Below are 18231 nucleotides of genomic sequence, written 5' to 3'. Positions count from 1 at the left end.
AGGTGAAGAAGTTTTAACGTTCTAATATCAGCCATTTTCAAGTTATTTAGAAGAAACCAAAATCAATCATGATAGGGTTAAACAAAATTCTTATATCTCTGGTATTTTTGCGAGCAAAAAAATGCAAGACCACATTTTGGAAATGGTTTAGGGCTATTTTTGTCATAATTGTTTCCTAAAAATATTGCTCAAATCAGGTTACCCCACTTTTAAATGCCGCAAACAATTTCCAAGGTCAAAGACGACTTTAAAGTATCAATCAATAAAAATTGTTCGGGGTTATTTAGACTATCACTGTAGTTTTAATAAAACGAGAACTACATTTATTAAATTTGGACAGTTTTGTTGAGTTTTTAAAATGTAAGAGCCTGATCTTGAGCCAAAGTTAAGAAAACGGGGTAAAAAATTAGGGTACTTTAAAAGTGTTCAACTTTATCCGTGATGAATTAAAAAATGATATTTTATACATAATCTAAGCTTAAATTCTAAATCAAAATTTACATCTGCAAATTTAAATCCAATAAAATCCTGAAATAATAAATGTAATGAACACGAATACAGTTGGTCGTCAGAAGATAATAATTGTAAGATAAGAAACAAGTTGAATAGATAATACCTTCAGTACCTTTATACTTCATACTCAGAGCAGTATAATCAGTAAAAGGAAGATATAAGGTGAGAGAATTTAGAATTCAAATTATAAATTACATTTCTGAACTTGGAACTTGAGGTTAAGCTCAACATCCTTGTAAAATTCCTTTTTGATGAATTGCGACTAAACACTAACTTCACTGGCCCTTAGAAGGTAAAAGGATCCATGGTCCTCATTTTCTATAATATAATTTTGACCGATTTTAGAAATAATAATTGTTACAGATTTTTTTTTGTGCAGGGCTTCTAAAGATTGATATTTCAAAATGGCTTGTTTCATAATTTAGAAATGCTATTTAAAACAATCCTGAAAATTATATGTTCAAGGGGGCAGTGCTCCCCTTCCTTTTTAACGTACACTTTACATTGCATACCTATGAAAAACAATAGATTTTGTTGTAAATGAATGACAACTTTTCTACACATGTTTTTGATAGACAACGACAATCTGTATAATAAAGCTAAAGGCTAAAGCTAGCCAAATGGCCGGACCAAATTTGGCTGACATTTTTTGAGACTAAAAATTTGTCTCACTCAAGATTCAATTTTTTTCAGTCGTTTTTAAAGTTACACGGGCAATGCTGGGCACTTTTTCTAGTATGATATAAAAATACAAGAAAATTATTTTTCAAAAATATTTAGAATGAAGTTGATTGTTTTGTTCGCCCTGGTCGGGGCTGTAACCTGCTCCTGCAGCTCAGAGAGTACTGACCCGGTGTCCGCGGGGGATGCCGCAAACTACAGGAATTCACATCTATTCATTAATTGATTGAGTTTGATGAAGGTTTTCTCTGAAACAATGCAAACCACCAATCACGTTCAGTTAACTTAGACTGAAATTATGATTGATAGATAAGATTGGTAGCCTGGCAAAATGTTGGATGTCCTCTGCAGTATAGACAATTTTTTCAAAGATTAAAATAGTACTGAAGCTTACAAAGTAAATAGCCTAAACAGAATTTAATAATAATGCAATTATTTACATATTACACAACTCTATCAGGGGTTTAAACATGGTCGATCCATTAATCTCTGCGTCCCATGAACCGTTATCATGTATCTGTTCCTACCCAGTCCAGCTGACTTGCTGTCCCAAACTGGTTTAACGGACAATTAAACCCTTGCTTGGGTTTGAGTCCTTGTTCTATAATAACTATGTACAGCACTATATATTTCAGTTTTTAACTTCACATTTTTTATTAAAAAAGAATTATACTAAACATAATGTTTCACGCAATCATGACGATCCTCAGAAGTTACAATTCTTTGAACAACTCACTATATATGTATACAGAATCACAGATATGAAACCGTGCTGGTTTACAGTTTAGCCAAAATTTGAATAATTAATGGATTACTAAAAGCAGAATTTTGTTAAAAAGACTAAATAGCTTCATTTGCAAATTGTAAACCATGATTTTAATCTCACCTTAGTGAAGTCATCATGAGATTGTGATGTGGTCATATAGGGCGTCTCTAAAAGTCTGATTGTTTGATTGATTGACAGTTGAGAGACAGCATATTAATCTATGAAATGGGAAAATCGCAAAAACTTTTTTCTCTGAAAATTCCCAGTTTTTCACATTCCTTTCTTAGAAAAAAGCAAAACTTTCAAAAAAAATTTCTTTATTTGTTTTGCGAAAATTTTGCTTTGTTCACTCTGTGTACGTTTGTNATGGGCCTGTACTCTTTGCTATTAGATAAATCTCAAAGATAAAAGACAATCAATAAATCATCTCTCAACTTGTAAGTTCATGTTGGGACACCCTTTATTCAAACTATAAAAATCTAATTGCAGTTTTTTAATAACTAAAAGTAAAATTTAAACCAGGTTAATGAGAACATTTTGAATAGCTTGATAAACAACAACAACAATAGATATTTGAGAAAAAAAATTATCTTCATTGCTTTGATATAAAGTTTTTTCGTTATTTTGCATAAAGTTTACAATTCTTAAACCATCTGAATTGATCTGAAATCAGAGAGTCCTGTGTCAATGCTCTCTCTGGTCAAGTAAGGATGGAGTTTGAAGCTAGTCTTCAATATTTACTCATGGCTGCTCAGTTTTCTCAGGTAGACATTATACCTAAAAGGGAGGGGTCAACAGGATGGTTGGCCCTACCTGCGCCCCCTCCCCCCCTCTGTAGGATCATATTAAGTTTTGGTCCAACTTACCGCCCCCCCCCCCAGGAACAAAATTTCTTTCTATACACCGGTTTTGTATAAATGCGGACTTTAAATCATTCGTTCATGGGAGTTTTAAAACTGCCACAACCGGCCTGTTTATGCTAACGATCTCCGCTTCATGTACGATCGGAATGAAAAAGCGGAGCAATTTCACTCCTCAGTCGTCATTCCTCAAGTCAGAAATAAATTTATTTAAATTTTCAATGTTAGTGCTATGGATATCATTATCAAAAAAAAGGACAAAACCTGCATACTTTGCATGCTGTTATTGATTTATTTTTAGGACAACTACAACCTCCCCGGTGTTGCTGGCATGTTCTGGGAGCATGCTGACGAAGAAAGACAGCATGCCAAGGTTTTTTATCATCCTTATTTTTAAATGATCGCACGAAGCAGAAAATAGGGTTTTTTTCCGTAGTTAAGGCATACTTCATTAACAATAATAAAAGCCTTGGATAAAGTATATTCAATGAAGTAATTGATCAAAGACCACAACAAACTAAGCTAGCGGGATGTCAAATTGGCCAATAGTAGCCCGGGTAATACAAAAAGTCTGGCCATGTCATCAAAGTTGAATCTGAGCCAGCAAAGTATAGGATAGGGCGGTACATGTCGCACGTCACTAAGGCCAGTACAAAAAAGTCGGTCCGGTTCGAATTCAAATTGACCCTAATCCACCTTGCGACGTGATTTCAAGTTGTCCTGTATTTTAAGAGTGCATGGCATGCCTGATTCACAACCTTTATCACAGCAACAATGGGGGGATTACTTTGTTTTTACTGGAAAAGTGTTGAATTCTGTAAATTATATTCTTTGTCTTAATTTTGCTAAGACAGAGCACGACAGTAAACAATGGAATAGAATGACGAAATTATTAAGCGTTTTGATATTGTTACAAAGTAAATATTTTTACTAGTAATTTAATTGATAGGGGTCTATTTACTTACTTAACATTTGCTATGTCATTGAACTAACTTGAGTTTAAAAGTCGTCTTTTATTTCAGAGTTTTCTGGGTTATCGCTGTAGTAAATCACTTACTTAAATTATGTCTCTACAGTCCCTTTAACTCTATTCCTGCTGGAGGGTCGGTCAATTTAACCCCCCCCCCCCCTCCTGTAGTTTTTTTTACATAACTCAAAAAGTATTGGTCTGAGGTTGTCATATTTGGACATAAAACATGGGATTTAGAGGAGGGGTTGAACCCCCCCCCCCCACCCCCCAGCGAAACCTGGTTTTCAAGTACCCCAGCAGGGATTGGGAAGATTAACCTTTAGGGCATGCACCAAATACTTCTTAAAAGACCTTAATAGTTAATAAACTTGTTATATAGATGCTTCTTGATTTGAAACTTGAAAGATGAGAGAAATTGTGCTGACGCTTGCGTTCAAGAAAGATCTCTTCACTGTAAATTTCAAGATTGTATATAATGTTTAAAATCATTATTAATGCAGTGATTTGGTCACTTTTATGAAAATAATTTTAGCATAATTTTAATCCAAGCAACTTGACATATTCCGATTTTTATCATTTTAATCAAAAATTCTGAATGTAACATTACATTCACATGGCCAGTAAATGTTCATCTGATTAAATAAATAAAATGTGTAATAATTAGGAATGAAATGGCGCCACATAATTCCACTTTTTGACCCTCCTCATAATGCCACTTTTGGACCCTCCTCATAATGCCACTTTTGGACCCTCCTCATAATGCCACTTTTGCGTAATCTGGTGGCCAAAAATGGCAACTCATTATTGATTAATTTTTAATTAATTCATGTGCGAATCAAAGGAAATGAGTTTTTGCCACCAATTCTGATTTTCTAATCCATATATCTTTGCAACCTGATGGTGTAAACCTTCAATATTTCAAACTGTCATTATGTGATCTAAAAGAATTCATAGTTTGAAATATCATAGGTCTCCGACATTGAATTGCAAAGATATTGGGATTAGAAAATCCGGGTTTGTGGCAAAAACTCAGTTCCTGTTCCTGTTCCAGTTCCTGTTTAATATTTAATATTTTAATATTTTACAAGTTCAAGAAATCATGAGAACGTAATTTTTTTGAACTGTGCACATAATAATTCAATATGAATGATAAGTGCCTTAAAAAGTTTTGATCTAAAGGGAATATTTTTAATGTTAGATTCATGTTCAAAATTTACAGTGTATCTTTGCAAACCTTGGCTGTATTTCTCGGCCTCTTCTCAATATATCTTCTGCTCCGATAAGAATTGATAAAGTTCTTCTTTCTTGTTTCCAGATTTACTTTAAACATCAAAAGATATTTAATTTAATAAAGCAAATAAAACATATTGCTATGAATTTTAAACTGTAAATTCTCGCTTTTTCTTAGATAAGGGGTAAAAGATAGTTGTGACGGAAAATGTATTCCCAATTTTGTAAAAAGAAAATTAAAGATGGTGTAAATCATATTTTTCATATTTTGATATTGAGATTAGTGATGATTAAACAAATCAAATTAAACTGAAGTAAATTGCACTTTACACTGAAATCCTATATCACTTCTGTATGAGTAGTTCAGGGTTCAGTTATGTGTTTGTTGTCTATTCTGAACCAATAGAAATAGTATGGCGGTAACATCTATCTTTCTATCTATCTCATTATCCATCCAGAGTTATGAATTCTTTAATCGGCGCTATCATTTCTAAGTAAGAAGTATTTACTTCTACTGAAACTAAAGTGATATGTATACATTCATAACTCCTGTTATTGAATAGATATTGGGAAGAAACAAAATGGTTTGATATTTTAAAATATTGCTGGATAAATTTCTATTCTCAATTTTCTATTGTAAGTAAAATCATAGCTAGAGAACCTACGAGGTCGCAAAGTCGTGCCAGAAATGTCGCTCTAAGAAATTGAGTCTTTGCCATAAACTCTGATTTTCTATAACACCTATATCTGAGCAACCTAATAATGCAGACCTTAGATATTTCAAACTGTGAATCCTGTTATATCAAATAACCTAAGTATTAAATGTCAAAGGCTTAAACCATCAGGTTGCAAAGCTAAAGGCATTAGAATACTTGGTTGAGACTCAGTTTATTAACCTTCTCATTCTGCAAGTTTAGTTAGCAATGAAACTTAATTATTTTCAGGAGTTTATCAGTTATCTTCGAATGAGAGGACATCATGATAATGATTTCTTCGGGGATGCTCCCATAAAACCTATCCTAGGCAAGAATACTTGGGAAAATGTCTCTGAGGTAAGTGTACACCAAGGTTGTCTATTAAGGTTAATTACTCTGGTTGCGCTCCAATGTACGAAAAATGTCGTCTTTATAGCAATGGACACTGGAAATCCCTATATATCATTTTAGGCTCAAAGCGGGGTTCTTATACCTAACGCCTGAATGCCTTATTTTACATTTAACAGACTAAATCTATATTTAGACCAACTTCCGAACATTGGATTTCAACTTTTTATAGCTAATTGGAACGCCATGGACAAAAAAAGCAGATTTCACAATTTAGCGAAGAAATTTTGCATAGATTTTCGCACGGATAGCTTTAACAAGATTAAAAGCTAGGACTTTTTAAAATTGTATAAATTATCTTAATTCGCGCACTTTTTGTTTTGCACATTTTTTGCTTAATAACTTGATATTGCAATAATGAAAAGGCAAATTTTCAAAATTTTTACACAAAGTGTATTAAATGGGATTTGTTGCAAAGACTCAATTCCTTTAATGATAAGATAACAATGTATTAAGCAAGATTTAGAATCTATTTTAACAGGTTATCTGTAGCAATGGACTTTAACCCCATTGTCAGTGTAAGTAAGTTAGATTTTACTGAATTTGATTTTTTTTGCTTAAACGATGATTAGATTGTATTCTAGGCTCTACGAGATGCTCTAGCTATGGAGAAGGCCGTGAGTGGGAGTATGAAGAGAATGATTGATATATGTATGCAGGTCAAGTGAAATTAGATAATACTTACTTTTTTCCAAGAAAATATTCTTATTAGTAAAATGCAGGGTTTAAAATACGTTCTATTATAACAAAACATTTTCACTAAGCTTCTAATTTTATCTTTAATTAATGTTTCAAATATCGTAGCAAATATATTTGATTTTATCTCAAATATGTTATTGATACGTTTAATCGTAGAGAGTTTTAGATTAAAATCATCACAATGTTTTTATTAGTATTTGTTTCAATATGCTAATTAATTAATTAATGTCAAAAATAATATTAATAAAGGTACTCTCTGCCTAATGAGGAAGTAATCTTCTTTTTACATTCTTAAAAATGAAGAAAAAAATCCCTGACTTTCCTTCTTGTCATTTTAATAAAGCGCAGCAAGTGAAAATATTAAATTTTCACAGAGAAAAAAAGGTTTTATAACCTCTACTTTTTTCCTCAGGCCTGACCCATGCATGAACTTATTCAATTTTAGACGCTCACTTGAAATTGTTTGAACAGCCCATTTAAAAAATAGTTAAAGAAATTGAGTCTTTGCCAAAGCCTCTTATTTTCTAATCCATATATCTTTGCAACCCAATGTCAAATTTAAACTAAGAATTATGTTAGACCAAATAATGTATATTTAAATTACTAAAGGCTTACAGCATTAGGTTGAAAAGATACAGGGATTAAAAAATTTGTGTATATGACCAAAACTCAGTTCCTTGGAATTTTTTTTGTTTTCAAAATTGACTGTTAACCTTTATTGCAGGAAGGTGAAGATGACCCACATGCAGTAGACTGGTTGACCGGAACCTGGTTAGAGGAACAGCTCAGCGGTCAGAGACATCTGGCGGGACTTATTAACACTCTGGACAGATTCAGGTACAGTAATAGTCAGAAAACTGTAAAATAGGATCACGATATTTAAGCAATAGTGAATTTATGATGTTACAAAGTAAATAGCTTTACTAGTAACTTATTAAATGGGTCTGTTTACACTGCACAATTGCTGTGATTCCTGTTCACTGGACTATTTAAAATCATAATTCGAGTCTAAAAGTCGACTTACTATTGACTGTGTAGTAAAAAATATTTTAAAATTCTAATAAATGTTGTGGAAAAAACGGTATATGAAAGGATTGAATGGAATACAATAAAGAATAATGTAAATTTGTTACAGCACATTTCATTTCTTAAGCACGTTATTTTGCAATTTATTATGCACGTTATTATGCACGTTATTTTGCACTGTGAAAATCAGACAATTCAGCATGTTTACGTCAGGTTAAAGCTTCATGTAAAAAGCTGTGTGGATCAAACAATGTTTTCCCCTTACTGTGGGAGACAAATGATATGTAGGACAAATGATATGTAGGACAAATGATATGTAGGACAAATACTATGTAGAACAAATGATATGTAGGACAAATAATATGTAGGACAAATGGTATGTAAGACAAATGATATGTAGGACAAATGATAAGTAGGACAAATGATATGTAGGACAAATGATATGTTGGACAAATGGTATGTAGGACAAATGATATGTAGGACAAATGATATGTAGGACAAATAATATGTAGGACAAATGGCATGTAGGACAAATGACATGAAGGACAAATTATATGTAGGACAAATGATGTTCAGGGCAAATAATGTGTAGAACAAATGATTTGTAGGACAAGTGACGTTTTCCTCTTACTGTAGGACAAATGATACATAGGACTTATAATTTGTAGGACAAATTATATGTAGGACCAATGATATGTGGGACAAATAATATGTAGGACAAATGATGTGTAGAGCAAATGATGTGTAGAACAAATGACGTTTACCTCTTACTGTAGGGCAAATGATGTGTAGAACAAATGATTTGAAGGACAAATGACGTTTTCCTCTTACTGTAGGACAAATAATATGCAGGGTTTATGAAGTAAGAAAAATTATATGTATGAAAAATGACTGTAGAAAAAAATGACATAATTTGATGCACTTTAATACATTAATGCACAAAATTGGCAAACCATGATTAATAAATCTTCTTTTACATCATTGAAGCCAGAAATGTTTCAAGGATAAAATACACTTTGGTTCTTCATTCCAGAATATCATTCTTGCTTTCTTCATTCCAGAATATCATTCTTGGTTTCTTCATTCCAGAATATCATTCTAGGATTAGATTTACCATTCTCGTTTAATTACTTATAGAAATTTTTACTCGTCGTCTTTGAATTCCAAAATAAGATGGGTTTCACTCCAATTGTATATTTTGCGTTTTTTTATTTGTGCAGACCCAATATAAAAGTCTAAATAGCTGAATTTCTTTTCCTTTTTTCTTTGTTGCTTTCCCTCCAGTTTTAAATGAAGATTTTAAATCTTTATTTTCTTTCCAAATTGTTAATAATTAATTTTTTAGACTTATTTTCTTCTAAAATTAGAATTAGATTTGATTTATTATTTTATTTTCCTGAGACCAAATCAAAATCTTTATTTCTTTATATCTTCCTGTTGCTAGACATGGGCATCATTTTTGTGAACAAATTGAATTTTTATGAACAAAACAAATTGTTCGTAGACAATACTGGCGTTTAGATAAAAAAGAAACGAACGATGGATCGTTCAGAGAAATGATAAAACGAACGGAAAAAAAACAAGAATGAACAATTTAAAATCGTTTAAACAAACCTCAAAAAATGATTGTTTTTTACTGAATGATAGATATTTTTGGAACAAATTTTTAAACAACTGAAGTTTTTTGAACAAACAATTTTTCCGAGCAAACTTTTACTGAACAATCGCTTATTGAGGAAATGGACGAAAGAGATTACAAATTTACGATGAGTTCGAAAATCAATGTTTTTTAACGATGAAAAAAAAACGAATCGATTGTTCACGATTGATGAACAAACGAAATAAAAAGTCAAACGTGCCCAGCACTACCTATTGCTACTAGTTAGAGTCAATTTCTTTTCCAATTTTGCTGACATCATTATTTTTCTCTAATGTTTGAAAATGTTCAATATTTGTGATGATTCAGCTGTTTTAAACCTGGAACATTGTCTAGGAGATTTTCTTGTTTATCGGCCGTCATTGATTAGATTTTTCTTTATTTAACGGTACCGATTATTTATTTATTTATCGGTCGATACCGACAACTTCTTTATTTATTTATCAGCTGGTACTGATTAGATTTGTTTTTTATAACATTGATTAATAGATTGATCTTATATAAGATGGGCAGAGCGCACTTCAAATTTGAAATATCACACATTAATCTTTGCAAGAAAGAAATAATTCGTTTGGTGTACTGACCCGTTTTTTCGTCTATAAACTGTAATGAACACTATACAACTTGCACGGTCCTGTACATGAAGTTGCATCCTCAGAAATATTCGCATTTTGCGAAAATGTTTTCGCGCATTTCGTATTTTCGCGAAATTTAGCTTCGTTTTCGCTTCAATTATTTTCGCGGAAAAAATGCGAAATTTTGTGAAAAAGTTTGCGAAATGCGACCGTAAACTTTCCCATTTTTTCGCGAAACGTTTCGTTCGCTGGAAACCCTAAGCCCAATAAACATTCCCAATGAAAAACATACTAAAGATCATGTTTCATGACACAAAACAGCTATTTGTTTCAGTGTTGGCCATGGAGACTTTGCCGAATGGATGTTCAACAAAGAATTGTAAAACCACAACATGATGTAGTTCAAGAACTAAGTAGAAAAATAAGGATGCGATAAAAATGTTGAATTCGATTTAAAAATAAAAATTATACCTTTCCTCTCAAATTGTTGTATAGTAAATTATTTAAGACTATAGGAATTTATTCTACAGGTGTAATTAACTAAGGGGAAAAAGATTTGTGACGTATTGCCTATATATGCCCTGATAGGGTTTTCCGCAAAATGGGGAAATCGTTACGCAAGTATTGGGAATTTATTTTTTTCTACAGAAAATTTCTCATTTTTCACATTCCGTTTCTAGAAAAAAAACGATTTTTTGCGAATTAGTCGCTTATTTAGTTTTTTCCCCCACAAAATTTCCGCATAGTTTTTGCTTCCTTTCGCAAAATTCATTTTCGCGAAGAAAAGTTCAAAATAAGAAAGAAACTCTTTAAAAAATTTCGCATAATATTTGTGATTTTTTCACGCTGGAAACGCTTATAGGCCCGACCCTTTTTGAAATGAAATGACGTTTTTCAAAAAAAAATAATTAATGAATAAGTATGTTCCATATACAAAAGTAACCTTTAAACCGCGAACTGGGGTACGTAAAATGAGGAAGATATAAACGTTTTTCTACCTTAAACCTGGAGTTTAATTCTTAGAATTTCCTTTTTTGTATTTATATTGCATACAGGCCGTGTCCCAAAAAACATGGGAATTCAGTGCCGAATTGGATATCGTCTTTGTTATGAATTAGCATTGTAATACCTAATTTAAAAAGCCATAATATTTTATGAAAAGGGTAAAACTGTAAAGATGTGCCTATTCCTAATGTCTCCGCAAGTTGAATACGGTCAAGTGTATTCTGTTTGTATAATGTAATTTTCTTGTTTTACTAAGTACACCCGAATGCAGTCAAAACATAAACAAACAAAATGTGAACATAGCAGACGAAACTCTTACAGATTAAAGCTTTCTCGGTAGGTATGACTATACTAAATCAAGGATTATTTAAAAAGACGATATCGTATTCGTCACTGAATTCCCATGTTTATTGGGACACCCTGTATTTGCAAATCCGCAATTCACTTTTGTAGAGAAACCTAGAAAAATATAATTTAATAAATAATCTATCATAAAATGTTTTAAACCTTAACTTTATGATGAGCATATTCATTTCAAAGGAAACCTGATTTAGTATAATTTGACAGGTGGATTCATTAGATGGGATATAATTGTATGCTAGTAATCAAATCATCTAATTATCTAATTACTCTAATTACCCCGGGGAGGGGGGGGGGGTCCTTGATATTATAATTTGACATCATTGAAGCAGGAAACAATTTGAATACAAACAACCTTTAATCCTTGTGGGATAATAAGTGTGTCCCAACTAAGTATTAAAAACATTTTACAATTTGATAAGAAAGCTGTTTTTTGAAGGTGGGGGGGGGGGGGCTAAAATATGTAAAACCAAACACTCACAATATAAGATTTTATTTTACTAGGCGCTTTTAACGCGCTTTGCGCCCATCTTATATTTCAAATGTGAACATGTTCTCTTTGTATGTAAAACAAAAAGAAAGAAAACATTTCGCGGATTTTATAAAAAAAAATTTCGTGGGGACAATTCCAATTTTTCAGATTCTTATTGTATGGTGCATGTGGGGTTAGGGTTGTTAAACGTTATTAAAAACGATTGAAAAAATATAGTTTTTTATTTCGTTTTTGAACCATTCGAATTTTCCACTTTAAAAACGAAAAACAATCGTTTTTCTTTAAAAACGAGAACCGATCGTCGTTTTTAAAACAAAACGATCGTTTTTCAATTAAGTAGAAACGATCCATCCTATAAGTGTGGTGCAATATAATGCGTCATATAACTTTTTTTGAATCTCCCCCTCCCCCCCTCCACTACTTCCATTAATCCATTGCGTGCTATGAACAATAAACACATCATTTAGATATTTATCGAATTAGCGTAGAAGTGTTTTATAATTTATAATGCAAAGTCATCCAATAATGAATAAACAGATTTATACACTTTAAAGGGAATGTACGCGTATTTTCAAGTAACCCTTCTTAAATGACTAATCAAGAATTAAATAATTTATTCTACAAAAATTGATAATTTCCCACTGTGGTTTCACTTTAAAGAAACAATTAATTTTCCAGGTAGATAAAACAAAGATTTTTTCTATATTTCTAATGATCAGATAGAGGATTAAAAAATACAGTTTCAGTTGAAATACAAGGACAGTCTTTTAAATCGACTTATTGGTTTATAATCGTTTCTAAACATTACACTTCTTTTTTTTAAATCAAATCAAATCAAATCAAATCAAAAGCAATTCATTTTAATATAAAAGAAATAATTAATTCGAAAATCGGTATTGACATTACAATAAAAAAATTAAAATGAAAAATCACGCAACCTCGACAGTTGGTTCAATTTATAATTAGAATCAGTTTTTACGATGATGAGAGGAAATTTTTTGTGACATTTAGAAATGAAAATTTATCTTAAACATGGAATCTAATTGAATGATTAACAGAAAAAGCTACTCCTTCAGGTTCAAATCTTGAATCAACAATTCAAAGTTTGTGATTCATGAGGATTTGAATCGGCGTTAGGTTGTTTAGAATTAAATTCAGCCAATGGTTATTCAAATTATTCGGTGAGGCGCAAGTTAAAACTCTTAATAAGAATGTCTATTGTTATAAAAAAAAGGCCTTATAGGGAATAGGTATAGGGTTGAAATGCGTGTTCAAAGCCCAATGTTTCAAGGCCAGCTCAATGAAAAATGATTAGATCGATAACTTATATAACTTGAGTGCTAGGCAGGGTTGAAAAAATGCCAAAAAAATGTAAAAAAATATTTTTTTGGTTTAAAACGAACATCAGAGAGTGACAAATTTATCGCATCCATTTTTAAAGGGCTTTTAAAAATATAGTTTTTAGATCTGTCAAAAAAAAGTTATGGGCTATTTTTGATTTTTACACAGACCGGGCTTTATACCGACCTGTAGCGTACCCTAGGAATAAAAAGAAAATTTACAAAAAACCTTTAAATTTCTATTCATTAAAAGTAAAAAAATTGACGATGATAGTGTCAAAAATGAGAGTGCTATAGGGCAAATTGTTAATAGCGCATACAAAGATTCAGACTGGCACTGCTATGGAAAGTTGTAGATTAGTAAAATGGAAATTGTTCTTTTTTTGTTCTTTTTAATTATCTTTACTAACTCACGTCGCCAGTTTTAGAATTTGAAAAAACTTAGTTTCAGCTTAATCTAGTAGAAGGAATCGGTAAAATTTAAGTAGATTTTTGTTTGAACGTTTTACAACCTTTGGGGCAATGTGCGTACTTTCTGATTTAGATTCTAACAACTGTAAAAATAACCTGAAACTAAAATCCGACGATTCCATTGTAAAATTCAGTCTTTGTCTTGAATATATAGCCTTCTAGGCAGGCTTTTTTGATGATATTACAGAGAAAGTAAACATTTAAAGTAAACCATGAATGTAAAAATCGGTGATGAACCATTAGATTGTAAAAGTAAGAATTAGGCACTCGGTTTTGAAAAATCACGCAACCTCGAATTGGATTGAAAGTTCAATTAGAATCAGTCTTAAGATGATAAGAGTAAATTGTTACATTTCGAAAATTAAAAGTTATCTAAAACATGGAATCTAATTTAATGAATTTGAGCTAGAACGCTTATCTATCTATCACCAGTTCAAATCTTAAATTTAAAGTTAAAGAATTATTAGTGATTCAGGATTTGAACCGGAGCTAGGTAGTTCAACGACCTTTTCAATTAATTAAATTCATTAAAATATTCGGGATTGAAGTTTAAAACTGTTGATTCAAGAATGTCTTGGCATTTCTATTGTTTCAATCAGAGATAAGAGAGTAGTCTGTGGTTTCAATCAGAGATAAGAGAGTAGTCTGTGGTTTCAATCAGAGATAAGAGAGTAGTCTGTGGTTTCAATCAGAGAAAAGAGAGTAGTCTGTGGTTTCAATTGTCATATAGAGCACATAACGATACAGACTGCTATGCAAAGTTTCTGTGAAAACACTTTCAATAGTTAAACGCCTTGATATTTGAATTTATCATACTAACTTACGTGTTAGCCGTAGAGATGTACAATTTAGAACTAAAAAACACCTGTTTTTAAAATTAATTTTTAAGAATTAATCAGTAAAAAACTAAATGAAACTCTAAAATCCTACGATTCCATTTTTAATTCAATCTTTGTCTTGAATACATAGCCTTCTAGACAGGCTTTTTTAATAATATTACAGAGAAAGAAGCACGTTAACATTTGTAGGAACTCATGAATGTAAAAAACAGAGAGTGTAAATTCCGTACAGTCGTATCTGAAGTCGCATCCTTTGTTGCTAACCCTCTTACCCTATACTTATTACAGTTTTTCAAGTTGACTTGTATTTATCAAGATGTCAGCGCTGCTCGACCTTTTAACAAATTAATGGCTAAAAAGTGTGTTTTTATTCGCTATCTTCCACATCATCTTTCCTTCGAACTTCTAACCCTCTCTCTTCTTCTTCCTTTTTCTTCTGTTGTGCAAAACATAAGAATCATTTCCTGTCAGCCCTAGTTCCTCATCCAGTATTTTAACAATTTGGAACATTTTTGGAGCAAACCATATTTGGAGTAACTAACTACATTTCTGGTAATTTATGTAAAATTGATAAATTGAATTTAAAATTTAGATACACTGTTTAGTTTCTACACCTTTTAGTTGAAATTATTAATGACAGTTGCAGAGTATTTAAGAAGTATGATAGTTAAATTCTTTATGTTTTAAGTACTGCATATCCTATAGGTTTTTATACAGTATATCCTACTGGTTTATATACTGTATATTTTATAAGTTTGAATACTGCATATCCTAAAGGTTTAAAAACTGTATACTTTATAGATTTATATATACTACTGTATATCCTAAAGGTTAAAAAACTGTATATCCTACAGGTTTATATACTGTATATTTTATAGGTTTAAATACTGCATATCCTTCAGGCATATCCTGCCTTCATCTTCTTTCCGCTTCCTTTGTATACCTTTCCATCCCCAACTCTCTTACCCTTTCCTTCATTCCCCCCCCTCCCCTTCCCCCCTTCCTGAATATCTTCAAATATCTATTATATTTATAAAGTGCATATCCCTTTTCGTTCACATAGGTTTTATTCAACTCTTTTTAAAAAGAAAGTTTTCTACACAATATATTGAATATCTTTAAACTTTGCTTCAAATTTGGATTATTAAAAACTTTATATATTAGGACAAAATCTTTAAATATGATAAAAATATTTTCAATTATTTATTTGATTAGTAAATTTGAAAATCTAATTAAACCATAATTAAGATAATAATTATCATATTTACAGTTGCGTAAGATCAAATTCTTTCAAATTTTTGTGTCCCGGCCATTTTGCCATTTTTCTTTTTACGACATAAAACAAAATATTTTATTTTTCTGTACCTGCTTTGATTGGCGGATTTTATTTTTTCACATTTTTTGGAGGATTTTACAAAAATTTTAGGCCCGATGTGTTGACGTTTAAACCAGATTATATAAAGATGGTTTTGTAAAGAGAAAGTAAAAGAAAATCATTTGATAGATAAATTGTCCCCAATGTCATCAAACCCAACTTTCCCTTATCTCTATATTATATATTCCCCAAACTNTTCTAGTTCTAGTTCTAGTTCTAGTTCTAGTTCTAGTTCTAGTTCTAGTTCTAGTTCTAGTTCTAGTTCTAGTTCTAGTTCTAGTTCTAGTTCTAGTTCTAGTTCAGTTCTAGTTCTAGTTCTCTAGTTCTAGTTCTAGTTCTATTTCTATTTCTAGTTCTAGTTCTAGTTCTATTTCTAGTTCTAATTCTAGTTCTAGTTCTAGTTCTAGTTCTAGATCTAGTTCTAGTTCTAGTTCTAGTTCTAGTTCTAGTTCTAGTTCAAGTTTTAGTTTTAGTTTTAGTTCTAGTTCTAGTCCTAGTTCTAGTTTTAGTTCTAGTTCTAGCTCTAGTTCTAGTTCTAGTTCTAGTTTTAGTTCTATTTCTAGTTCTAGTTCTAGTTTTAGTTCTAGTTCTAGTTCTAGTTCTAGTTCTAGTTCTAGTTTTAGTTCTTGTTCTAGTTCTAGTTTCAGTTCTATTTCTAGTTCTAGTTCTAGTTCAAGTTCTAGATCTAGCTTATTTCCTTACATAATTTCTTAATTTGTTTCTTGCTTCTGTTCTAATTTTAAAGGACTTTTTTAAGAGTTTTTAGATACTTCTCTTGTTCCCTTTGAGACTTTAATACTAAAATGCATTCCTAAAATATCTGTGTAAATTTTAAAAATGCGCTCACGGATGCAGCTGATATTTGGAAAATATTGAAAAGTTTCGTGCAGTGCGATCAGACCAAATCAGCTTGGGGATAGATGAAGGGGGGGGTGAAGGGGAGGGGGTGGAGGCTTGGATAGATTATGTCATTATACCATGGACCACCTGTATGCTGTTGGCCTAGGGCGGGAAATCAAACTAAATATCTGTATATACAGTACCTACACTCAACCTAGATCTAGTTTGTATAGGATAGATTAATAATAGTTGTACATTCAAGGGGTTCATTAATTTAGGCTTTTACATACATGGATATATTGGGATGCAAAGATAAAGAACAAGAAGAACTACAAAAAGAAGAAGAAGAAGAAGAAGAAGAAGAAGAAGAAGAAGAAGAAGAAGAAGAAGAAGAAGAAGAAAAAGAAGAAAAAGAAGAAGAAGAAAAAGAAGAAGAAGAAGAAGAAGAAGAAGAAGAAGAAGAAGAAGAAGAAGAAGAAGAAAAAGAACAAGAACAAGAAGAAGAAGTGAAAACGAAGAAAATTATCTAAGTAGAGTAAATTTGTATTCTATACAGGTTCTATCTAGCATCTTGTAATACTAAGGGGAAATCAACTAGAAAGGAGTTTTCTTCATAATTATATATATATATATTATATATATAAATATATTTCTTCCCAAATCAATTCCATTATAGGCCATAGAGGGGGGGGGGGTTAAATTCAATTGCAAAATTTGTGCATACAAGCTTTATAAAAACCTTCACTTTAAACAGATATAATTTTTAACAAAGTCTGCAGTACACTATCAGCGCTATGCCAACCGCCAAAAAAGTTCTCTGAAAAAAGTCCATAATTTTGGCATTAAAGAAGTCGTGTGGCAAAAAGTCCTTGAAATAAAAGACTCTGAAAATAAAGTCCTACTAGTTTAAGACTTTATTTTCTAGGACTTTTTTTCTGGTCCCAGTATGATACAAAAAAGTCCTCTTAAATAGTGGAAAATGCATGGGAACAAAGGATGTTCACAACCATGAAAAACAAAGGGCTTGATATTAAAAACATCCCTGGCTATATTTAATATGCAGATGCATAGGAGCAAAATTCTTTTTATGTAAACGTCTCGGACTTCACCTCATTTTCAAAAGATTTTTTTCTTGTTTTTTTTCTTCGGATTTATTTTCTTCAGGACTTTAACCCTATCTCTGCTGGGGTACTTGAAAACCAGAATATGCTGGTCAATTTGACCCCCCCCCCCCTCTAAGTCNAAAATCCGCGAATTATTTTTGTTTTGTTTTACGATGTACACAAAGAGAACATGTTCACAACTAATTTAGAAGATGGGCGCGAAGCGCCCTCTAAGGCTAGAAAGAAGGGCGCGAAGCGCCTTGAATTTCTAGTTTCTTAAAAAAGATAATTTAGAATTTAAAACGCCAGATAAGGCTGACTCAAT

The 18231-nt window shown here is 31.7% G+C and overlaps 1 protein-coding gene across 2 annotated transcripts; it reads left to right on the top strand.

The window, feature by feature from the left end:
• The first annotated feature begins 571 nt into the window (after nt 1-571).
• Nucleotides 572-10564, top strand: LOC111714369 (ferritin, lower subunit). 2 transcript variants are annotated; one of them, XM_023489460.1, is made up of 8 exons: nt 572-675; nt 1294-1395; nt 2634-2724; nt 3122-3193; nt 5965-6072; nt 6708-6782; nt 7547-7659; nt 10415-10564. In XM_023489460.1, exons 2-8 carry the CDS (start codon nt 1295-1297, stop codon nt 10461-10463), a joined length of 609 nt encoding a protein of 202 aa, XP_023345228.1. In that variant the 5' UTR covers nt 572-675; nt 1294; the 3' UTR covers nt 10464-10564. The 2 variants fall into 2 exon arrangements, with proteins under 2 accessions (XP_023345228.1, XP_023345229.1); XM_023489461.1 differs by lacking the exon at nt 572-675 and adding an exon at nt 739-805.
• Nucleotides 10565-18231: the final 7667 nt, after the last annotated feature.

Source organism: Eurytemora carolleeae, unplaced genomic scaffold (assembly GCF_000591075.1).
Source record: "Eurytemora carolleeae unplaced genomic scaffold, Eaff_2.0 scaffold1426, whole genome shotgun sequence".
NCBI lineage: Eukaryota > Metazoa > Arthropoda > Copepoda > Calanoida > Temoridae > Eurytemora > Eurytemora carolleeae.
The sequence above is the reverse complement of the archived record's forward strand: the minus strand, read 5'-3'. Positions and strand labels throughout refer to the sequence as shown.